This window comes from Mustelus asterias, unplaced genomic scaffold (assembly GCF_964213995.1).
Source record: "Mustelus asterias unplaced genomic scaffold, sMusAst1.hap1.1 HAP1_SCAFFOLD_106, whole genome shotgun sequence".
Lineage (NCBI taxonomy): Eukaryota > Metazoa > Chordata > Chondrichthyes > Carcharhiniformes > Triakidae > Mustelus > Mustelus asterias.
The window spans coordinates 25,729-50,968 of record NW_027590150.1 but is presented as its reverse complement, the minus strand read 5'-3'; the positions used below and the strand labels follow the sequence as shown (position 1 = coordinate 50,968).

The window sequence follows — 25,240 nt, the reverse complement described above, 5'->3', positions numbered from 1 at the left end:
TAGGGGAATTTCACAGTAACTTCATTGCAGTGTTAATGTAAGTCTTACTTGTGACGAATAAATAAACTTTAACTTTATGATCTCACACTTCCCCAAGTTCAACTCCATTTGCCAGGTTTTTGTCACCCAATCTATCTGGATCCCATTGCAGAATCAAAATATCCTCATCACAACATGTCCTTCCACCTATCTTTGCATCATTTGGAAACCTTATATTCTGTTCCTTCCTCCAAGTCATTAATTAAATAATGAACAATTGCGAGCCAAGAACTGATCCCTGTGGTACTCCACTAGTTACATCTTTCCTCTCTGAAAAGGACCCATTTATTCCAACTTTCTGTTTTCTATGTGATGGCCAGTTTTCAATCCATGTGAACACACTTCCACAATTCCATGGGCCTTTACTTTATGCGCCAGCCTCTTCTGCGCCACCTTGTCGAATCCCTAGAGTGCAGAAGGAGGCTATTTGGCCCATCTAGTCTGCATCAGCTCTTGAACAGAGCATCTTTCCCAGGCCCTATCGCCATTACCCCACATTTTTACCCCACTAATCCCCTAATCTATATCTATTGGGACACAAAGGTGCAATTTAGCAGGGCAAATCTACCTAACCCACACATCTTTGGACTGTGGGAGGAAACTGGAGCACCCGGAGGAAACCCACGCAGAGAACGTGCAGACTCCACGCAGACAGTGACCCCAGGCTAGAATTGAACCCGGGTCCCTGGTGATGTGAGGCAGCAGTGCTAACCACTCTGCCACCGTGCTGACCTTTGTGCCATTCTTACGATTGAATTACTCCTGTTCCTGATGTTCAAAGGGCATTGCACCACCAGCTTTTGAAGGGCAATTAGGAATGGGGAGCATATAGGGCGGCACGGTGGCACAGTGGTTAGCACTGCAGCTTCACAACTCCAGGGTCCTGGGTTCGATTCCCGGCTCGGGTCACTGTCTGTGTGGAGTTTGCGCGTTCTCCTCGTGTCTGCGTGGGTTTCCTCCGGGTGCTCCGGTTTCCTCCCACAGTCCAAAGATGTGCGGGTTAGGTTGATTGGCCAGGTTAAAAATTGCCCCTTAGAATCCTAAAATGCGTAGGTTAGAGGGATTAGCGGGTAAATATGTGGGGGAAGGGCCTGGGTGGGATTGTGGTCGGTGCAGACTCGATGGGCCGAATGGCCTCCTTCTGCACTGTAGGGTTTCTATGTTTCTATGATTTCTATGAGTGGCCTAGCCAGCGATGCCCACATGCCATAAAAGAATGAAAAAAAGAGAATTGCCTGTTCTGAATTTCTCCCTGGTACTGATTTTGTCAACTCCTTTCACAGGATATTAGAAGGTGAGGATCTACAGTCAAAAGTCTCAAACCAAACGTCACGTCAAGATCTGGCACAGTCACTGAATTCATCAGGAGCTGATTATCATCGGCTTTGGAATCTAGAAGGAGAAATGTCCGTCTCTTCTGTTTGTCCCAAAAGGGTTGAAACATCAGTGTGATTGGAAAAGCACCGAGACACACACACACCTGAGTGAGAGTGTTCCAGTGCACTGACTGTGGAAAGAGCTTTCACTTGTTGCACAACCTGGAAAAAACTGCACAATTTGGATCAGGGAGACCGTGCACCTGTTGTGTGTGTGGACAAGTCTTCAACTAATCGTTAAACTTTGAGAGGCAAAAGGACAGCAGCCCCATGGAGAAACCGTGGCAATGTGAGGACTGTGGGAAGAAATGGCGATTCCCGTCTGAGCTGGAAATTCATCGACGCGTTCACACTGGAGAGAGGCCGTTTACCTGCTCGGACTGTGGGAAGGGATTTGCTCATTCATGCAACCTGCTGACACATCAGCGAGTTCACAGCGGGGAGAGGCCATTCACCTGTTCTGACTGTGGAAAGGGATTCACTCATTTAACCCACCTCCACACACACAAGCGAGTTCACACTGGGGAGAAACCGTTCTCCTGCTCTCAGTGCGGGAACGGATTCTCTCAGTTATCCCACCTTCTGAGGCACCAGCAAGTTCATACCAGGGAGAGGCCTTTCACCTGCACGGAGTGTGGAAAAACATTCACTACTTCATGGAACCTGCTGACACACCAGCGAATTCACACTGGGGAGAAGCCATTCACCTGCTGTGCATGTGGGAAGGGGTTCAGTCGGTTATGCAGCCTGCAGACACACCAGCGAGTTCACACCGGGCAAAAACCATTCACCTGCTCTGAGTGTGAGAAGGGATTCGCTCAGTTATCCCACCTGCTGTCAGACCAGCGAGTTCACACCGGGGAGAGGCCGTTCGTCTGCACCATGTGTGGGAAGGGATTCAGTGAATCATTCACCCTGCTAATACACCAGCGTGTTCACAAGGACGAGAGGCCATTCACCTGCTCAGAGTGTGGGATGGGATTCACTAAGTCATCCAACCTGCTGACGCACCAACATGTTCACACAGGGGAGAAGCCGTTCACCTGCTCTGTGTGTGGGAAGGGATACACTCAGTTATCCAGCCTGCGCAGGCACCAGAAAGGTCACAAGTGATGAGAGATTTTGCTGCTCCTGCTGTTGTTAATCACTTCCTCGACTGAACCAGGTTCATTGTGATTGTTGGGAGGGTCGGAGGTTTCTTTCTGCTGGACTGACCAGTCTCACAACTTTACTTCCTGTCGGTTTTTGAGAATTGTTGCAAGTATCTACTTTCATGTTTTATTTGCATCACTGAATAAAATGGTGTTTGGAACGTAAAAGATATTTGTTCAAAACTGTTGGGAACTCCCGAAATCATGCCAGGTTTCCATGGAGATGGGCTGTGGTGGTTTGAATGTTCTTCTGTTTAATTTCTCTGGCTGTTTCTCACAGAAACAAATTGCGAAGCTATAAGGTCTACGTTAGCTGTGATCAAGTGGGACACTACATTAAAATATATGATCTCGAAAATTAAGGGCTGTTTTTTAAGGAATGCAGTGCTGGAGTGGTATTGCCACTGGAATTGTAATCCAGAGACCCAGGTTAATGCACAGAGGTCATGGGTTAAATCCCTCCACAGTACATCAATCTGTAAGAATCTGGAACTAAACCTCTAATGGTGACCATGAAACCATTGTCGGTTGTTGGAAAAACCCATCTGGTTTACTGATGTCCTTTAGGGAAGGAAATCTACCGTCCTTACCTGGTCTGGCCTACAAGTGACTCCAGACCCCCCCAGCAATGTGGTTCGCCCTTAAGTGTCCTCCGAAATGGCCGAGCAAGTCACTCAGTTGTATCAGACTGCTAGAAAGACTCTCAGGAATGAAATCAAACTATCTCCATACCAAACATCATAAACAGCAAGCGATAGACAGAGCTGAATGATCCCACTGATCAGATCTGAGCTCTGCAGTCCTGCCAGTAATATTCGTGCTGTACAAGTGTGACACAATGAGCATCTCCATCATGAGAGAATTGAGCCATCGTCCCTTGACATTCACTGACATTGCCATTACTGAATTCCCTAACTATCAACAGGCTGGGGATTACTATTGACCAGAAACTGAACTGAACCAGCCATATAAATACAATGGCTATAAGGGCATGTCGGAGGCTGGGAATCCTGCAGCCAGTAACTCACCTCTTGACTCCCAAGAGCCTGTCCACCGTTTACAAGTCAGAAATATGATGGAATGCAGCTCCAGCAACACTCAAGAAGCTCGCCATCATCCAGGACAAAGCAGCTCGCTTGATCGACACCCCACTCTCAAACATTCTCTCCCTCCACCACCGACGCACAGGGGCAGCAGTGTGTACCGTCCACAAAATGTAGTGCAGCAACTCAGTGAGGCTCCTTAGACAGCACCTTCCCATCCTGTGACCTGTACCATCTAGAGGGACAAGGGCAACAGAAACATGGGCACACTGCCACCTGGAATTTCCCCTCTGAGTCACAGAGCAGCGTGACTTGGAAATATATCGCTGTTCCTTCACTGTCACTGGGACCCAGAACTCCCTCACTGACAGCACTGTGGTTGTACCTGCACCACATGGACTGCCAACGGTTGAAGGCAGCAGCTCACCAACACCTTCTTAAGGACAATCGAAGAGGCAATAAATCCCAACTTAGCCGGCGATGCCCACATCACATGAATGAAAAGAAATTGAAAATTGGATTGGGACAATTAAGGGCTTGGGAAAAATAATACTGAGTAAGAACTGTCCACAAGTTGGATAGGGGTAAAGAGAGCTGGAGAATCTTTTACATCCATGCTTGATCTGTTGCTTGAAGCATCTGTCCTTATGTACTAGTAACCTAGAACTCACAGCGCTCCTTCAGGAGAAGTAAAGATCGAGTAGATGTTACCCCAGGCGGGACCAGAACAGAACTGGAAAATAACGGAGTGAAATTGAGTGAGGGGTCAGAGAGAGAGTTCTCCTCTCCCTCAAGCTGTGGACTGTAAGAATCCTGAGGGACCCCCTACTTCAGGTGTTTTTGCTAATTAGTGAATATTAAATTAAATTCTATGACTGGCTGTGCATTTATTTTGAATTTGATTGTTACACTTCTCCTGTTTTTATTCCTGTTGTGATTACGCTCTGGGTAAGGATGGTTGACAGGTGACAGGATGGGAAATTGTGGTTTGGATCTTCATTGACCAAATGTTTTATTGATCCGAAAGGTGTAAAAGGGGCCAAACTTCAGCAGAAATGCAGCAGAGCTGAGAACACACGACTTGCTGTGTGGGAGCAGGGAGATAAACAGCTCCCAGAGGACAGAGAAAACAGGAGGGCCTTGAATCCTAGATGACACCTGTGTGTCAAGGCCACCATGTTTTCACTGCTTGGCATGGGAATGCTGACTCCCTGTACCAGGGACGGAGCGTGGGAAGACAATTGGTTTTAGAGTTTGACGTGGCTTGGGCAGGTACAGATGGTTCAATGACACGTTTTGTAATTGGTCCGTTCAAATGTTAGCTGGGCAATGATTGGGTAAAATCAGTCTCCATAGACTTTGTGATGTAAAAAAGTATAAGGAGGATTCCCTGAGCACAGAGATTTGTCGAGGTTTTACATATTGCATTGACTGGTGCCATGGCATCTGGGGCAGAGCAGGGAGCATTTCCGTGGAGATGCTGCTTCTACCCAGAGTGTAATGGTAATGCTGCTGCACTTTGATACGACTGCTCAGACATTAGCCTGTGTCAGCTCTTATTGATACTGAATAAAATCTCACCACTGTCACCAATAAGGGTTATCACTGGGAATCATTTCAGAGTTTGGGAAAAGGGGAGAAAGGGTTAATTGACTCCCTGATCCCCATTTTCTAACATCGCTGAGTCAAAAATAAAATCCCATCTCCCCCTCTGGCTCCTTTGCCAATTGCCTTAGAGGGACTCACTTTCTGTTAAAGAGCCTGCCAACCCCTCTCACCCACTTTTCCTAAAGTGCATCAATCTCATCAGGAAAAGTCCAGGATCAAAAACAACCAGAGTAAAAGGATGTTCACAATGTTCTGGACACAAATGGTTTCTCTTTAATTCATCTGTAGCCTGTTCCCTGCCCTCTTTGTGGAACACCTCCGCTCAGCCCACAGGCATGACCCTGACCTTCCGCTCGCCATTAGAATTCACCACCTTGCTCTCATGCTCACATTTCTGTCCTTGGCCTGCTGCAATGTTCCGGAGAAGCCCAACACAAGCTGGACAAACAGCCCCTCATCTTCGGATGAGGCACTTTACAGTCTTCTGGACTCAACATTGAGTTCAACAACTTCACACCCTGAACTCTCTCTTCATTTTGATTTGTTGTTTTTTGCTGAGTGCCAGTCTGCATCTTGTCTTCATGTTTTTTTGCTTCCACAGTAAGAAGTTTAACAACACCAGGTTAAAGTCCAACAGGTTTATTTGATAGCAAATGCCACTAGCTTTCGGAACAGGCTGTCCCTTCCTCAGGTGGAATGGAGAAATGCTCACAAACAGGGCATACAGAGACACAAACTCAATTTACAGAATAATGATTGGAATGCAGTCTTTACAGATAATCAAGTCTTAAAGGTACAAACAATGTGAATGGAGGGAGCATTAAGCACAGGTTAAAGAGATGTGTATTGTCTCCTGACAGGACAGCCAGTGAGATTCAGCAAGTCCAGACAAGCTGTGGGGGTTACAGATAGTCTGACATGAACCCAAGATCCCGGTTTAGGCCGTTCTCATGCGTGCGGAACTTGGCTATCAGTTTCTGTTCAGGACTCTGCGCTGTCATGTGTCGTGAAGGCCGCCTTGGAGAACGCTTACGCGAAGATCAGAGGCCGAATGCCCGTGACATGCCATTTTTGCTTCCAGACAGAGCTGTCCTTTATTCTGCCATGAACAATTATTCTGGACCAATGATTTGTTTATTTCATGCAACTTTCACCTCTCCCTTTGCACTTTTGACTTCTTTGCTATCTGATCTCACCTGCACTCCAACTAATCCCTGACTTTCCCTTTTGTTCTACCTGACCATTATTTGGCGACTGATTCAAAATCTTTCAAGCATTCCAGTTTAATGTGACAACAAGGACAGGAGTCAACTTTTAATTCTCTTAACAATCTTCTTTTATTTGACACTTTAGATATGAACTCAAACTTAAAACCGTTGCAACACTTCAACTCTTTACTAAACAGTAACTCTAATTATTTAACTGAAAATAGACACGACATGGTTAGAATGAAGTCCATTCCTGATGTGGAATCTGTTCTTTTAGTCTTTGACGATGTTCTTCAGAGTGGTCTTCTTCTTGTGATGGTTGATCTCCAGAGTTATCATTACAGACAAACAACTGCACATCTTTTATCTACAAATTGTTTCAACTTTCCAGCCAATTCTCTGGTGCCCAGCCAATGCTGTAACCAGAAACCAATCACATGGCTTGAACAGTCAATGAAATTTCTTGTAAACAACTCTGTTATGCTTTGTGTCGATAACATGTAGCTCACATGACCTCCGTAAAACCTGGTGCCATCAGGTCAACCTCAAAATAAACAACTCCCCACATTTGGTCAACACAGGAAGCTGCAGGTCACAGTTCCCAGACCACACCATGACTTACAGTAACTCTGCAGCCTGCATTTGTTTTTAATTATAAATTGACCAAAAATCCCAGCATGCCTAATTCTCAGTCACCTTTGCTTTTGAAAGCTAATGTTGTCATTATGGGCGTCAAAAATCATTGTTGTAGACGTGCATTGTCCGTCCACATGACATAAGAACATAAGAAATAGGAGCAGGAGTAGGCCATCTAGCCCCTCGAGCCTGCCCCGCCATTCAATAAGACCATGGCTGATCTGATAGTGGTTTAGTTCCACTTACCCGCCTGATCCCCATAACCCTTAATTCCCTTATTGATCAGAAATCTATCTACCTGTGATTTAAACATATTTAACGAGGTAGCCTCCACTGCTTCAATGGGCAGAGAATTCCAGAGATTCACTACCCTCTGAGAGAAGAAGTTCCTCCTCAACTCTGTTCTAAACTGACTCCCCCTTATTTTGAAGCTGTGTCCTCTAGTTCTTGTTTCCTTTCTAAGTGGAAAGAATCTCTCTGCCTCTACCCTGTCTGGCCCCTTCATTATCTTATATGTCTCTATAAGATCCCCCCTCAGCCTTCTAAACTCCAATGAGTACAGGCCCAATCTACTCAATCTCTCCTCATAAGCTAACCCCCTCATCTCCGGTATCAACCTGGTGAACCTTCTCTGTACTCCCTCTAAGGCCAATATATCCTTTCCCCCCTTTCCTGCCAGCTCCAAACCCATTACATTTCTCCCTCTCTTCATTTTGAATAATAGTGAAACATTAACTCTGTTTCTCTCTCCAGAGATGCTGTGTTTTTCCAGTTCTTTCTGTATTTATTTCAGATCTACCTGCAGTGGTAGGAAAAACACTATTTACTATCCAGGATAAAATAAATGTCCTTCATCAGCTTTTGTGGATCATTTCAGTGGAAATGTGCTCTCCCAGGCTCAAAGAGCATCAGCCCACTGGAAGCAAAGCCACGTGATGGGCCAATCCAGCAGAAAGAAACCCTCCGACCCTCTGTTAGCGGGGTTTACCAGGTGGCCGGGTATCGCTGAAACTTCAGCGAATACAAAGACTCACAAAAGCCAGTTTCCAAGTTTAAAGATTTATTTGACCAGCAAAGCTCAGGGAGAGATTATCGAAGAGTCCTCGGCCCCTCCAGAGATACAGCAGCCTGACATCTCCAATAAACTCCAACAAATACAGTTTAAGATCGATCAATTATACATTTTTCATATCAAATTGTCCCGCCTTTCATTAGCTTTGAATCAATCTTCAATATACTTAAATCATTAATAATATCTGTCACATACTTTAGACAATTGCATTTTACCCTCTGACATGATGGTTATTCATTGGTCCGCAGAATCTGGACGTTTCCTCCCCTGTTGCTGACTCAACTTCCTCTCCTGCTTAGCAACGCCAGACGCTAAGGTCAAAGTTAATCTTCCCACTATTTTCCTCCATGTCACCGGCCATATCAGACGGATGCACGTTCTCATGTCTCAGAAGGCATTGTCTTATCCAGATAGAGAATAACTCTGTTCATAAGCAGCCCTGAGAACCTGACTGCTCACAATTCCCGTTAATAAGAACTTGCACATTCCGAGGTTTCATTGTTTCCTAAGAATGAGGCTCTGTCTGAAAGTCCCCAGACCATCAGGCCCGGCGGCAACTTGCTCTTGGCTAAAGCACTCAATCACTCTATAAAAATACAGTCAATACATTTAAAATATCAAAAGATGCGTTTAAATCATAATCACTTGTTTTAAATCTCTTACTGCATTCACATGTGTGTGAACTATTCCCTTGTTAGCTTCTGAGTCTGATTTAGAGTCATTTAACTCAATGCTGGTCGTTCAGTCAGTGTCTTAAATGCCTAATGGTTTAAAATCTTCTCTAACCTACTAGGATTTTTTTCCTTTCCCCAACACCCTCCCACTTCACCAATTGTCAGAATGAACATGGTTCAGTCCAGGATGTGATTAACAGCAGCAATAACAGCAGAACCCCACCCTGGTCATCACTTGTGAACTCGCTGGTGTCTCCGCAGGCTGGATGATGTACTGAATCCCTTCCCACACTGAGGGCAGGTGAATGGTCTCTCCCCTGTGTGAACTCGCTGGTGTCTCTTCAGGGCATTTGAATGTCTGAATCCCTTGTCACACACAGTGCAGATGAAGGGCCTCTCCCCAGTGTGAATTCGCTGGTGTCTCTTCAGGGCATTTGAATGTCTGAATCCCTTGTAACACGCAGTGCAGGTGAAGGGCCTCTCCCCAGTGTGAATTCGCTGGTGTCTCTTCAGGGCATTTGAATGTCTGAATCCCTTGTCACACACAGTGCAGATGAACGGCCTCTCCCCAGTGTGAATTCGCTGGTGTCTCTTCAGGCTGCATAACTGAGTGAATCCTTTCCCACAGTCAGAGCAGGTGAACGGTCTCTCCCTGGTGTGAACTCGCTGGTGTGTCAGCAGAATGGTTGAGTGAGTGAATCTTTTCCCACAGTCAGAGCAAGTGAATGGCCTCTCTCCAGTGTGACCTCGCTGGTGTCTCTGCAGGTTGGATAACTGAGTGAATCCCTTCCCACACACAGAGCAGTTGTACGGCCTCTCTCCAGTGTGAACCCGCTGGTGTATCCGCAGGTCAGATAACTGAGTGAATCTCTTCTCACACACAGAGCAGGTGATTGGCTTCTCCCCAGTGTGAACCCGCTGGTGTGTCCGCAGGGTGGATGACCATTTAAATCTCTTTGTGCAGTGAGAGCAGCTGAAGGGTCTCTCCTCAGTGTGAATGCGCTGGTGAATCATCAGATCTGCAGCACTTTTGAAGCCACTTCCACAGTCAGAACATTTAAAGGGTCTCTCATTGCTGTGAGTGACTTTGTGTGTCAGCAGGTTGGATGAAGTAGTGAATCCCTTCCCACACACACAGCAGGTGAACGGTTTCTCCCCGGTGTGAACTCGCTGGTGTCTCCACAGAATGGTTGAGTGAGTGAATCCTTTCCCACAGTCAGAGCAAGTGAACGGCCTCTCCCCAGTGTGAACCCGCTGGTGTATCCGCAGGTCAGATAACTGAGTGAATCTCTTCTCACACACAGAGCAGGTGAATGGCTTCTCCCCAGTGTGAACTCGCTGATGTCTCCACAGGCTGGATGACCATTTAAATCTCTTTGTGCAGTGAGAGCAGCTGAACGGTCTCTCCTCAGTGTGAATGCGCTGGTGGGACATCAGATCCTGTGAGCTTTTGAAGTCACTCCCACAATCAGAGCATTTAAAGGGTCTCTCATTGGTGTGAGTGAGATTATGACTCAGCAGACCGGGTAACTGAGTGAATCCCTTCCCACACACAGAACAGGTGAATGGTTTCTCCCCAGTGTGACTGCGTTGATGAGTTTCCAGCTCGGATGGAAACCTGAATCCCTTCCCACAGTCCCCACATTTCCATGGTTTCTCCATGGTGCGGGTGTCCTTGTGACTCTCCTGGTTAAAGCTCTTTCCACACTCAGTGCACTGGGACACTCTTCACTCCGGTGTGTGTGTGTCTCGGTGTTTTTCTGGTCACACTGATGTTTAAAATCTTCTGAAGCAGACAGAACAGAGAAGTTTTCTACTTTTGGATTCAAAGGTCGATTATATACATGTCCCAGTGAATTGAGTGACTGTCAGATCTTCAGGTGATCTTCAGGAGAAGTTTGAGATTTCTATCTGTAAATCCTCACCCTCTGATATCCTGTAAAAGGAATTTACAAAAGTCATCATTGTCGGTGCAGGAGAGAAATTCAGAACAGACTATTTTAGTTTCTATGGAAAATTCTTTTTTCATTGTTGAAAGTCAGGTCGGATACTTCGAGGTGTTCTATGAAGCTCGCCTGACCTGTAACATTTTACTCCAGGTGTGATTCAACTGACCCTCGAGGAGCTTTTATCGAAAACAAAGTTTAATAAAGAATATTGTTGACATGCACAGCAAGACAATTAGCAAGAACTTTTAGTAATTGCAAACAAGAAACACAACAACCACGATAAGGTATAACGCTTAAGGAATATCTCTAACGTGTTCTAACCAAAGCCAACATCCAATACACAAAACACTCCTAATAAGCACACGACAGCATAGGTTAATGCCCACTTGTTACAGGTATCCAGCCTCCTGGGTTGAATGCTGAAAATCCCTTGGGAAGAAACTCAGAAGTGATTGTACTCGAATCTGTTCCCCTAAAACACAGTTTCTTTAAGGCAGAACCAAACAAAGGGAAATTACAGGCAAAGAGACTGCTTCTTAGCTTGCTGCTAAACTGCTTTCCAAAACGAAACTAAAAGCCTAAAGGAAAAAACTCCGATCACCTTACTGCCACAAACGAAACTGAAAGCCCCATCACCTGAATGCCACAGCTTAACTCCACCCCGTAATGACATCGCTCAAGCCATAAGCGGCATGATTTTAAAAAAAAAATTTTTTTCAAGGTACACTCACATGACATCATTTCCTAAAAGCTGTGAATCTCCATCCCACACACTCTCCCTCCATTCTCACTCTGCTGTATCTAATATTCACCCTCCCAATTCTCCTCAAGGTGCTGATTGAGGCTGATTGACAGATCCATGCTCACTGCTTCCTGTCCTGGACACAGAGAGCTGGAAATCTCCATTCAGGCTGCCAGACAGATATATGTCGATGTGACAGGATGAACAATGTGTGGAATGTACAGACTGGATTCACTTCCTTTCCCTTCAGTTGCTGCAAGTCCCCAATTTCCCTCAGAATTAGAAAAGAATGGAAAGGGGAGAAAAGAAAGTGTTTTACTCACAGATGTTGCCCTCTTTTTAAGTCAAACCAAATAAACAAACTCAAGTTAAATCAGGACAAAGTAAAAGGGGCAGCTCCCCAAAAGGAGGGGGGGAACAGCCCGAACAAAAATCAAAGTACAAAGGAAACTTAAAAACATCAATTTATAATGTGATTATCAGGGTCAATAATGCACCCCAACCCCTGCGGTGCCCAACGGGTGCGGAAGGCGTCAACCGCGCCCGTGGACACCGCATGCTCCCTCTCCAGGGACACCTGGCCGCGAACGTAGCTGCGGTAGAGGGGCAGACAGTCAGGATGGACGGCCCCCTCGATCGCCCGCTGCCTAGACCGGTAAATGGCGCGTTTCGCCAGGCCCAGGAGCAGGTTCACGAGGAAGTCGCCATCCCGACCCGCCCCTCTCCGCACCGGGTGTCCGTAGATCAGGAGAGTGGGACTGAAGTGCAAGCAAAACATTAATAAAAGGTTCGTTAGGAAAACATAAAGGGAGTGCAGCCTAAGACACACAACATAGACACGGTCCACGGACTCCACAAGGCCACAGAAAGGGCAGTCTTCGGAGCCCGTGAACCAGTGAATCCTACGGTTGTGCGGCACTGCTGCATGCATCACCCTCCACCCCAGGTCCCCGACGTAATTGGGGGAGATCCCTCCGTAGAGGGACCTCCAGGAGGGACCTCCGCCGCCCGGCGGCAACAAGGCCCGCCAAGGTGTATCCGGGCGACAGGCGAGGAGGCAGTAGTGGAGGGTGTGCAGCAGCAGCCCGCACAGGAAACGCCTCCGCGCGGTAGAAAAAGGCACGGAGGGCATTTCCGTGAGGCGGCTCAGGCTGTGGGGCACCTCACCCAGGGAGGGGGGGTTGAGGTTTTGGGCCAATGTGGAATTCCGTCCGAACAGGGGAACGCTCGGGCAGGATCCCACCGCACGCCTGCGCCGCCTCAAGACCACGTGCACTTTTGGGGCCGAGCACGACCGTCCTAAGGTCTAGGATGGCTTTGGCCGCACGCTGGACGGACGTCCCCGCGCGCTCAGCACGTCTCTGATCCTGGTCACCCCGACGTCCACAGCCCCCCTCTCCGCCAGCCACCTGAAGTTATACGGCTGGAGGAGCGGATTCCTGAGCAGCGGCTCTCGCATGAGAGCCGCTACTCCTGACTGGGGGGAGCTGCATCACGAGGCGACCGTGTTCCAGACAGTGAGGAGGTCCTGGTAAAAGACGGGCAACTCCTGCAGGGTGGTCGAAGCACGCCCCAGTTCGATATGCAGGAGCTGCACGTCATAATTCAGGCCGTGCCACTGGCGGAAGAAATACGTCGCCATGGCACACCACTGTGGAGGGGGCTCAACGTAAAGGTACCTCTGCAGGGCCTGGAGGCGGAAGGTCGCAATCTGAGTGCAGAGCCACACCAGACCTTGTCCGCCCTCCTCAAGCGGGAGATGCAGGACCGCAGCAGGGACCCAGTGCAGTCGATTGTCCCAGAAGAACCGCACGAGGGTTCTCTGGATATTGGCAACATGCTACCAAATAAACCTGTTGGACTTTAACCTGGCGTTGTGAGACTTCTTACTGTACTGGCAACAAAGCCAGGGGGAGGGGTCAAAGGGACCAGCCGATACCACAGCATGGAGGCGAGCAACTGGTTTATGACGAGAACTCGCGCCCGTGAATGGTCACAAACACTCACCTCTGAAACAATTTAACTGATTTTAATATTAAAATCTCCTGCTGGAGCCTGCAGCTGGAAAGATATCAGAAGCATTGGCATCAGAGAAAAATCTCCCAGTTGAGGAAATCCCCGGGGAGCGGGGGTGATGTCACTGTGCAATTGTAAGTATGTGATGAGATCACAGACAGGAACACAGAATACCTGGGATTGTGCAAACCAGTGATCACCACACACATTATGGAGGATGTGAGGCTCCTTGACAGGGTGCAGAGGAGATTTATCAAAATGGTTCCAGGGATGAGGAATTATAGTTACAATGTTAGGCTGGATAACTTGGGGTTGTTCTCCTTGGAGCAAAGTAGATTGATAGAGGTGTACAAGGGTACGTGGAGGTGTCAAAGTTTACATGCTCTGTTTACACGTGTACAAGCTCTGACTATGGGTCATCCAGTCTCAAAACGTTGGTTCTATTCTCTCTCCACAGATGCTGTCAGATCTGCTGAGATTTTCCAGCATTTACTGTTTTTATTTTCCTTTCTTTTTCCTTCTCTGCCACCGCTCTGCCTCATCAATAAGACATTGGGACTCAGGGTTGATGCAGTTTGATGGACAAGTTGTCTCCATTCTGAGCACTGGGGAACTGATTGACAACATTGCCCTCTACAAACATGGCGGCCGCACGTGCGCATTGCTGCATATTGCCCCCAATAAAGATGGCGAACGTTAACCCGGGACGAACACGAGGAGCTGCAGCCCTTCTCGGTACAAACTGGGTCCGGGAAGTTCTCTTCCGCGGTTTTCGGCTTACACAACATGCTTACGCAGCGTTTCCACCCACCTGGACGATCCATTGCTCTCTCCGTACCTCCAATCACCTCTAACAGATTTCCGAGCCCAGAACAAGAGCCGTTTCCCATCGCCATTACTCACACTGCGCATGCTCCAGTCAAAGCTGGCCCCGCCCCTCGTTCGTTCCCATTGGCTGGAGGACCGACCGCTCCAGGTCGGTCCTCCAGCACTGTCCCCTCTTCCCATTGGTCCGCGCTGCCGTCAATCAGCCGGGCATTGTGACGGTGATTTGCTGCTTGTCCAATAATGACAGTAAGAAGTTTACAACACCAGGTTAAAGTCCAACAGGTCTATTTGGTAGCAAACGCCACAGCTTTCGGAGCCTCAAGTCCCTTCTTCAGGTGAGTGGGAGTTCTGTTCACAAACAGGGCATATAAAGACACAGACTCAATTTACATGAATAATGGTTGGAATGCGAATTCTTGCAGCTAATCAAGTCTTAAAGGTACAAACAATGTGAGTGGAGAGCTTCCACTCTAACCACGTTAAACAAGCCATCCCCTACGGACACGCCCTCCGTATACACAGGATCTGCTCGGATGAGGAGGATCGCAACAGACACCTCCAGACGCTGAAAGATGCCCTCATAAGAACAGGATATGGCGCTCAACTCATCGATCGACAGTTCCGACGCGCCACAGCGAAAAACCGCACCGACCTCCTCAGAAGACAAACACGGGACAAGGTGGACAGAGTACCCTTCGTCGTCCAGTACTTCCCCGGAGCGGAGAAGCTACGGCATCTTCTCCGGAGCCATCAACATGTCATCGATGAAGACGAACATCTCACCAAGGCCATCCCCACACCCCCACTTCTTGCCTTCAAACAACCGCACAACCTCAAACAGGCCATTGTCCGCAGCAAACTACCCAGCCTTCAGGAGAACAGTGACCACGACACCACACAACCCTGCCACAGCAACCTCTGCAAGACGTGCCGGATCATCGACACAGATGCCATCATCTCACGTGAGAACACCATCCACCAGGTACACGGTACATACTCTTGCAACTCGGCCAACGTTGTCTACCTGATACGCTGCAAGAAAGGATGTCCTGAGGCATGGTACATTGGGGAAACCATGCAGACACTGCGACAACGGATGGATGAACACCGCTCGACAATCACCAGGCAAAACTGTTCTCTTCCTGTTGGGGAGCACTTGAGCGGTCACGGGCATTCAGCCTCTGATCTTCGGGTAAGCGTTCTCCAAGGCTGCCTTCACGACACACGACAGCGCAGAGTCGCTGAGCAGAAACTGATAGCCAAGTTCCGCACACACGAGGACGGCCTCAACCGGGATATTGGGTTCATGTCACACTATCTGTAATCCCCACAGCTTGCCTGGACTTGCAGAGTCTCACTGGCTGTCCTGTCTGGAGACAATACACATCTCTTTAGCCTGTCTTGATGCTCTCTCCACTCGCATTGTTTGTACCTTTAAGACTTGAATAGCTGTAAGTATTCGCATTCCAACCACTATTCTGTAAATTGAGTTTGTGTCTTTATATGCCCTGTTTGTGAACAGAATTCCCACTCACCTGAAGAAGGAGCTTAAGGCTCCGAAAGCTTGTGGCTTTTTCTACCAAATAAACCTGTTGGACTTTCACCTGGTGTTGTTAAACTTCTTACTATGTTTACCCCAGTCCAACGCCGGCATCTCCACATTAGCAATAACAGAGTCTCAGTGTAACAATGACACACACAGGCTCCAATACAATCAGAGTGGAGATGGGGCACAGAGACAACACAGCAAAGCACTGACTTACTCTGAGTGTAACAAATACAATGTTTGTTCAAATAATAAGTCATGTTGCAGTATGTTAGCGAACACAGCATTGGATCCAATGTAATGGTAATACAGTCAGTATCTCGTGCACCATAACCAAAGTTTCGGTTTCATTTGACAGTGTGAGTGAGTCATGGTCTATTGATATAATGTATTTAAATTCCGATGTGTGTTACTCTGCCACTGTCAGTATCAGACAATAACCTGTCTGTTACTCCAATTCTGCTGTATTCTACAACTGCAGTTTCAGTGTCTCTGAGGTCATTTTAACTGCAGGTAATCTGACACGGTAGCGCAGTGGTTAGCACTGCTGCTTCACAGCTCCAGGGTCCCGGGTTCGATTCCCGGCTCGGGTCACTGTCTGTGTGGAGTTTGCACATTCTCCTCGTGTCTGCGTGGGTTTCCTCCGGGTGCTCCGGTTTCCTCCCACAGTCCAAAGATGTGCGGGTTAGGTTGATTGACCAGATTAAAAATTGCCCCTTAGAATCCTAAAATGCGTAGGTTAGAGGGATTAGCAGGTAAATATGTGGGGGTAGGGCCTGGGTGGGATTGTGGTCGGTGCAGACTCGATGGGCCGAATGGCCTCCTTCTACACTGTAGGGTTTCTATGACATTAATGGAGACAAGAGGCCCAACAAACATTTGATTATAATAGGAGGACAAAGTGTAAGGGAGCAATGATATTTTAAGGCGTCTGTGTTGTGGTGAGTGTCACTGGGAGGTGAGTGATAAAATACAAGTGGAAACATCATGACAGAGACACATGTGACTGACTCGGCCTGACTGAGAGCTGTTATACTCGAGGCGAGAATATTGAGGACATGGGGAACTCCTGAGATTTCTGATATCTGAGGTGTATCTGTTAGAGGAACTGAAAATAATCAGTTCCTCCTCATGGTCATCTCCAGTTCTCAAGTTACACAGACACACAGGAAAGAGATCTGACAGCTCATCAAACACAATATTTTAATCTTCTGTTTGAGACACATTATAACCGAAAAGATCAAATCTTAAAACCTTAGGAGAGAAACATTCAGAATGTCACAAAGATGAGTGAACTGTCCAATTAATCCCATTCACCATAACTCTGCCAATTTACCTTCTGCAAGTATTTATCCAATTCCCTTTGAAAGCTACTATTAAACCTGCTTCTAGCACTTGTCAGTTTGTGCATTCCAGATCATATCAAGTTATTGTGTAAAACATTCTCCTTATCACCCCCTCCAGTTCTGTTGTTAATTGAATTAAATCTCTGTGTTCTCTGCTTACAGACCCTCCTGCACCTAGCAAATCGATTCTCTCCATCGACAAACCCTCCTGCTCCTGGGAGATAATTTCTCTCCATTGACACTATCATAAATCATTTGTCATTTTAAACACCTCTATTAAATCTCCCCATCACATTCCCTCATCTAAGATGGATAACGCATGTTTTTCCTGCCCTGAAGAATTATATGGACTCAAAATGTTAACTGTTTCTCTCTGAACAGATGCCGCCGGACCTGCCGGGTTTTTCTGCTTTTCTCCCTGTTTTTCCCTCTGTAATCATAGAATCATAGAAACCCTACAGTGCAGAAGGAGGCCATTCGGCCCATCGAGTCTGCACCGACCACAATCCCACCCAGGCCCTACCCCCACATATTTACCCGCTAATCCCTCTAACCTACACAGGACTCGAAGGGGCAATTTTTAACCTGGCCAATCAACCTAACCCGCACATCTTTGGACTGTGGGAGGAAACCGGAGCACCCGGAGGAAACCCACGCCGACACAAGGAGAATGTGCAAACTCCACACAGACAGTGACCCGAGCCGGGAATCGAACCTGGGACCCTGGAGCTGTGAAGCAGCAGTGCTAACCACTGTACTACTGTGCCGCCCAATCAGAAATTCTTCATGATTTTGAACATCTCGATTAAATAGGAACACACAGAGACTGAGAGAGATACAGAGGAAAGGAGAGACAGAAAGACTGAGAGAAAAATTGAGAAAGATTTTAAAAAGCAGAAAGTTGAGGTGGTCAAAGATAAAAGCTGAGAATCAGAGGAAACAAGCAATACAGAGAGAATGATATAAAATATAAGGGAGCAGGCTATCAGTTCCCAGCTATGGGGAGCAGAGGGAACTCAGTAACTGATCCACAGACACAGCTGGTTATATCTGCGAATGGAAACTCTGAACAGAAATAACTGGCTCATTTGTAAATGTCACCACAATGTGACCTGTGTGACTCTGCCCTGACTCTGTGGACAGATAAAGGCCGCATTGACAGATGTTCTCACCAGATTGTTGTGCCTGGATTTATTTTCTGCTCAGAAATGAGAAGTGCGTTTTTGAACCGGCAGCAGAGAAACAGGAAGTTGTGTTACCTGAGAATGAAACAGCCGGTGTCAGTTTGATGTTATCACCGTGAACAGTCTTCCTTCCTGTGAGGGTGAACTCACTCTGACAGCATCAAGAACAACCACACAGATTGCTGCCGCTCTCAGCATTACATTCACCTCCATTCCCATTTTAAACAATGAAGAAAGGAGATTATTTGGGTTTTTAACATTCACTGAATTGGGAGATGGACTGAGGGTCATCACTGGGAGAAATGAGGAGGAATTAGAGAACAAATGAGTTTTCCCAAAGAGCGTTATTAGAAAAGAGGAGATTTAAAGTGAGTCAGGGCCTGTCAGAGGAAGTGGGAGAGAGAAGCAGGGAGGATTGAATCTCCATCAATTAGATGTTTTCTCAGACAGTGAAGAGAGATGAAGTGTGTTTGTGCTTTTTCAGAAAGAGGTAATGAGAGAGAGAAAACAATGAATAAGTTTAAGCAGATCTGAAATAGGAAGGTTAAACGAGTGAGTGTTTGAAAGAAAGATAGAGAGACATTAAGTGACGAAGACAGTTTCTGAGAGGAGAGAGATTAAGTGAATGTGAGAGAGGAGTGAGGTTAGAGTGTAAGAGAGGTGGAAGGTAAGGTGTGAGTGAATGCCTGGAGAGAGAGAGAGACAATTCAGTGAGTGTGAGAGAGATGAGAGATGTTGAGCGATTGAGTTTCTGAGAGAGAAGAGATGTTAGTGAGTGAATGTCTGAAAGAGAGGAGAGCAGGTTCACACCCAGGGGTCACTGAGAATAATCAAAATAAGGAGATCACCCAGAAAACTGCCAACAGGAAACTTCAGCTGAACACATCACTCATTCTTAAATGGTCAGTCAGGGCTCTGTTGCTGCTCAGCTTCTCTCTGTTCTGTTTATAATGGTTAAAGGCTGAAAGGAGTGAGGTTTATTTAAAAGGATAGTGTATGGGAAGCACACATCAACAAAACTGAGAATTCTTGGACACACACTGCAGCTCCTTCTCTATCTGGGAATCAAATTGTTGTCTAATTGTCCCAGCAGTTAACAGGCTCCTTTGAACTTCTCCAGCTGCTACTTTGATGCAGACTTCAACCAATTTATTTGACGCCAGTTTCTGTTCAATAAACCAGGACTGACACACACACATTAAAATGTTTTAGACTTTTTTGCATTTTTAGTCTGGAAACCTAAACCTGCCGTTTCACTCTCAGTCAGGAATAGATCCCAGTTTTACACCAATCTTTGACAGCACGTTTCCAGCATTCACCATTGTTCTTCCTGACTTTAAACACAGTTGTAAAGGAGCTTCTTTTCCGTGTCTAGGAGCTCTGAACCATGGAAAAGAACGACTGGGACACATTTTTTACACACCTCAGGATTCACCCACGCGGGGACTTTGCTGTCAGTGAAAAGTGACGAAAAAGACCAAAGTGCTGTTTGTCCCTCTCAGCGTGACCCTGAAGGACTGTGTCAAGAATGAAGTTCTGTTCCTACTGTATGATCCTCCCTCAGATTGCCCTTTCTGAGCTCCAGCCTGGTGACGTTAAACACTCAAATGGAAAAGACAAAAATCTACAACAATGATTCAATCAAATGTCGATTTCACATTTATTCAGAATATCAAACCTCAACAGAAGAAAAAAGTCAGAGTGAAGATGATTCAGACCTGGATATGATTAACAGCATCAATAAGTGTAGAATCCAAACCTTGCAGTCCCTTGTGAACTCGCTGGTGTGTTAGCAGGTGGGATGACTGAATAAATCCCTTTCCACAGACATTACAGGTGAACAGCCTCTCCCCAGTGTGAACTCGCTGGTGTTTCAGAAGATAAGAGAAATGAGAAAATCCCTTCCCACAGACAGAGCAGGTAAATGTGAATTTTCTGATGTGTCAGCAGGTTAGATGACTGACTGAATCCCTTCCCACACATGGAGCAGGTGAACGGCCTCTCCCCAGTGTGAACTCGCTGGTGATTCAATAGGTTGGATGAACGAGTGAATCGCTTCCCACACATGGAGCAAGTGAATGGCCTCTCCTCACTGTGAACCTGCTGGTGTGTCAGAAGGTTGTATGAACGGGTGAATCCCTTCCCACATTCAGAGCAGGTGAACGGTCGATCCCCTGTGTGGAGTTGCTGGTGTATCAGAAGGTTGGATGAATTAATGAATCCCTTCCCACAGTCGGAGCAGGTGAAGGGCCTCTCCCCAGTGTGAATTCTCTGGTGGTTCAATGGGGCAGATGGGCGGCTGAATCCCTTCCCACACACACAGCAGGTGAATGGCCTCTCCCCAGTGTGAGTATATTGGTGCGTCAGCAGATCCTTTTTGTTTTTAAAGCCCTTCTCACAGTCAGAACAATTTAAAAGTTTGTTGTCAGAGTGAACAAGTTGATGTGTCTGCAGGTGGGATGACTGAATGAATCCTTTCCCACACACAGAGCAGGTGAATGGTCTCTCCCCAGTGTGAATGCGTTGGTGTGTCAGCAGATCTTTTTTGCATTTAAAACTCTTCTCACAGTCAGAAGGTGGAAACATTCTCTCATCAGTGTGAACAAGTTGGTGTGTCACAATGTGGGATGAGCGAGTGAATCCCTTCCCACACACAGGGCAGGTGAACGGCCTCTTCCCAGTATGAACCCGTTGGTGAGTCAGAAGGTTCTGTGAATGGGTGAATCCCTTCCGACACTCGGAGCAGGTGAACGGTCTCTCCCCAGTGTGACTGCAATGAACTTCCAGTTGTGATGGGAAACCGAATCCTTTCCCGCACTCCACACATTTCCACGGTTTCTCCATGGTGCTTGTGCCCTTGTGTTTCTCCAGGTTGGATGATCAGTTGAAACCTCGTCCACACACACAACATACATGTAGTTTCACTCTGCTGTGAACTGTGTGATGTTCTTTCAGACTGTGGACTGGTTAAAGCTCTTTCCACAGTCAGTTCACTGGAACACTCCCAATCGGGTGTGTGTTTGTTCCAATGCTTTTCCGGTCACACTGATGTTTAAAATCTTTGCTGACAGACAGAAGAGTCAAACATTTCTCCTCCCGCATTCAAAGACCAATGATCTTCAGCTCCAAATGAACAAAATGACTTTGCCAGTCATGATGTTCGGTTTGAGTTTTCTGTCTACCAATCCTCCACTTCCAATATCCTGCAAAAAAAATTTGGAAAAGTCATCACTGTCAGTCCGGAATAGAAACTCTGAACAGACAATTCTAGTTTCTCCAGAACATTTTTTCCTCTCTTGTTCCCCAAAATCTGGAAATCCCCGTCCCACACACTCTCCCTCCTCCCTGGGCTTAAACCCATCTCACCATCTGCATCATTTCTTTCCTCCACTCCCAGTTTTCTCCCTCCCTCTCCTCTGTCTGGGTTCAGTTCTCCAGCTGCTGTCTGCAGACTGACAATAAAACCAATGGGTCTTACTGGGGGTGTTGGGGCCTCCAGCGGGTGTTTGTGAATCCTCCCCGCCCACCTCCCAGGGTTTCCTTCCTTCCCAGAGATCAGAGTCCTCATTGATTTGAGGCCAAAGTGTAACCTCTTATTTATTGTCCCCCTCCCCCATCCTCTGATGTGAACCATCCTCCAGTGGCTGAGCCAGGATGGGGCCGTTAACCTGGGCCTGTTCCCGGGAGGGAGGGAGAAGCCCCGCAGCTGCAAACCAGGGAGCTGACAATGATTCTGAAGGGTTTGCGGATCCACAAAGTGTTTCCAAATCCTCCCAGCCACCGCCTAACGCTGACTCCGCTTCTCCGGGACAAACAAGCGCCAAGGACAGCAATGACACTGCGCATGCTCCACATCACAATGCCCGGGGACTGATTGACGGCAGCTCCGGACCAATAGGAAGAGGGGGCGGTGCTGGAGAACCGAGCGGGAGCGGCTGGTCCTCCAACCAATCGGAGTGAATGAGGGGCGGGGCTGGAGGACCTGAAGCATGCGCAGTGCGGGTAATGGCGACGGACAGAGGGACGGTTTTAACTTGGAAGCGAGATCAATACGAGGTAGAGGGCGGCGTGCGGGGAATGATAAATGTGGCGGGTGGGTGGAGAGATTTTGTAAACATATTGTTCAAACCCAAACCCCGGAAATGAACTTCCCGGTCCCCCGCTTTGTACCAAATGGAGCGGCAGCTTGTAGTGTTAGACCCGGGCTGACTGCCGCCTGTGATAAACCACTGTTAAGCTTATTGCCTGTGTGTGTGTGTGTGTGTGGCATGTCTGGGCATGCCCCTGCCAGCCCTGCATGAGACTCCTCCCCCCCCGTCCAGGTATGAAGGTGACTGCTCCCCACCCTCCTGCCTCAGTTGCTGGACCAGTTCATCAGCATGGGTGTGTGCTCCAAGTCTTTTGCGAATAAAAGCCTATTTGTTCTTGCAAACAAACTAGTCTTTGCTTGATTGATAGATAGTGCATCACCGCCATTGAGGCTGCATGTGGGAGGCCGGCAGGGATTGTGATCGGGGAGTGATGTCACAATGGAATGGGTGAGGGTGTGACGTCACAATGGAATGTGTGAGGGTGTGACGTCACAATGGAATGGGTGAGAGTGTGACGTCACAATGGAATGGGTCGGAGTGTGACGTCACAATGGAATGGGTGAGGGTGTGACGTCACAATGGAATGGGTCGGAGTGTGAGGTCACAATGGAATGGGTGAGGGTTCCAAATTCGCCCGACTTCGGTCATTGCCAAGATTTCCGAGTCCATTATTAAAGCTGAGATCACAGAGTACTTGGAAGTGCAGGATAAAGTAGGACTGAGTCAGCACGGCTTTGTCAAGGGGAGGTCATGTCTGACAAATCTGTTAGAGTTCTTTGAGGAGCTTTTGATTTGATTTATTATTGTCACATGTATTAACATACAGTGAAAAGTGTTGTTTCTTGCACGGTATACAGAGAAAACATACCATTCATAGAGAAGGAAATGAGAGAGTGCAGAATGTAGTGTTACAGTCAGAGTGAGAGTGTAGAGAAAGATCAACTGAATGCAAGGTAAGTCCATTCAAAAGACTGACAGCAGCAGAGAAGAAGCTATTCTTGAGTCGGTGGTACGTAACCTCAGACTTTTGTATCTTTATCCCGAGGGAAGAAGGTGGAAGAGAGAATGTCGGGGTGCTTGGGGTCCTTAACTATGCTGGCTGCTTTGCCGAGGCAGCGGGAAGTGTAGACAGAGTCAATGGATGGGAGGCTGGTTCGCATGATGGATTGGGCTACATTCACAACCTTTTGTAGATCCTTGCAGTCTTGGGCAGAGCAGGAGCCATACCAAGCTGTGCTACAACCAGAAAGAATGCTTTCTATGGTGCATTTGTAAAGGTTGGTGAGAGTCGTAGCTGACATGCCAAATTTCCATAGTCTTCTGAGAAAGTAGAGGCGTTGGTGAGCTTTCTTAACAAGAGTGTCGACATGGGGAGACCAGGACATGTTTTTGGTGATCTGGATACCTAAAAACCTGAAACTCTCGACCCTTTCTACTTCGTCCCCATTGATGTCGACATGGGCATGTTCTTCTTTATGCTTCCTCAAGTCGATGACAATCTCCTTTGTTTTGTTGACATTGAGGGAGGGATTATTGTTGCCGCACCAGTTCACCAGGTTCTCTATCTCATTCCTGTACTCTGTCTCATCATTGTTTGAAATCCGACCCAGTGCTGTGGTGTCGTCAGCAAACTTGAAAATCGAATTGGAGGGAAATTTAGCCGCACAGTCATAGGTGTAGAAGGAGTATGTTAGGGGGCTGAGAACACAGCCTCGTGGGGCACTGGTGTTGAGGATGATCGTGGAGGAGGTGTTGTTGCCTATCCTTACTGATTGTGGTCTGTGAGTTAGGAAGTTCAGGATCCAGTTGCAGAGGGAGGTGCCGAGACCCAGGCCACGGAGTTTGGAGATGAGTTTCGTGGGACTAATAGTGTTGAAGGCTGAGCTGTAGTCAACAAATAGGAGTCTGACATAGGTGTCCTTGTTATCTAGCTGTTCCAAGGTTGAGTACAGGGCCAGGGAAATGGCGTCTGCTGTGGACCTGTTGCGGCGGCAGGCAAACTGTAGTGGATCCAGATAGTCCGGGAGGCTGGAATTGATTCGTACCGTGACAAACCTTTCGAAGGACTTCATCATGATGGATGTCAGAGCCACCGGCCGATAGTCATTAAGACACGCTGCTTGGTTTTTCTTAGGTACCAGGATGATGGTCATCTTTCTTGAAGCAGATAGGGACCTCAGATTGTTGTAAAGAGAGGTTGAAGATGTCTGTGAATACCTCTGCCAGCTAATCCGCACAGGATCTGAATGCACATCCGGGTATCCCATCCGGGCCAGTTGCTTTCTGTGCGTTGACCTTGAAGAAAGCTGCTCTGACATCTGCAATGGAGACCCCAGATACAGGTTCATCCAGGGCTTCCAGGGTGGAGGGCATGCTCTCGCTGACCTCTTGCTCAAAACGAATGCATTGAGCTCATCAGGGAGAGGTGCGTTGGAGCCAGCGATTTTACATGCCTTCATCTTGTCGCCTGTTATGTCTTGCAGACCTTGCCACAGTCAGCGGGGGTTGGTGTGGCTCGCCTGGGACTCTAGCTTGGTCCAGTATTGTCTTTTGGCATCTTTGATGGATCTCCTTAGATCATATCTGGTAACAAAGAAGTTAGATAAAGGAGAACTAGTGGACCTGATTTATTTAGATTTCCAGAAGGCCTTTGACAAGGTGCTGCAGAGGAAACTGTTAAATAAGTTAAGTGCCCATGGTGTTAAGGGTAAGATCCTGGCATGGATAGAGG

General features: G+C 47.3%; 2 protein-coding genes across 2 annotated transcripts; both read right to left on the bottom strand.

Moving 5' to 3' along the window:
• Positions 1-5,842: 5,842 nt before the first annotated feature.
• On the bottom strand, positions 5,843-14,422 carry LOC144484390 (uncharacterized). Its single transcript, XM_078202910.1, has 2 exons — positions 14,326-14,422; positions 5,843-10,743 (listed from the first exon to the last, which is right to left on the bottom strand). The coding sequence occupies exon 2, from the start codon at positions 10,467-10,469 to the stop codon at positions 9,039-9,041; it is 1,431 nt and encodes a 476-aa protein (XP_078059036.1). The 5' UTR covers positions 10,470-10,743; positions 14,326-14,422; the 3' UTR covers positions 5,843-9,038.
• Positions 14,423-17,886: 3,464 nt separating this feature from the next.
• On the bottom strand, positions 17,887-21,268 carry LOC144484384 (uncharacterized). The gene is made up of 2 exons (XM_078202905.1): positions 20,178-21,268; positions 17,887-18,493 (listed from the first exon to the last, which is right to left on the bottom strand). Exon 1 carries the CDS (start codon positions 21,260-21,262, stop codon positions 20,249-20,251), a length of 1,014 nt encoding a protein of 337 aa, XP_078059031.1. The 5' UTR covers positions 21,263-21,268; the 3' UTR covers positions 17,887-18,493; positions 20,178-20,248.
• Positions 21,269-25,240: the final 3,972 nt, after the last annotated feature.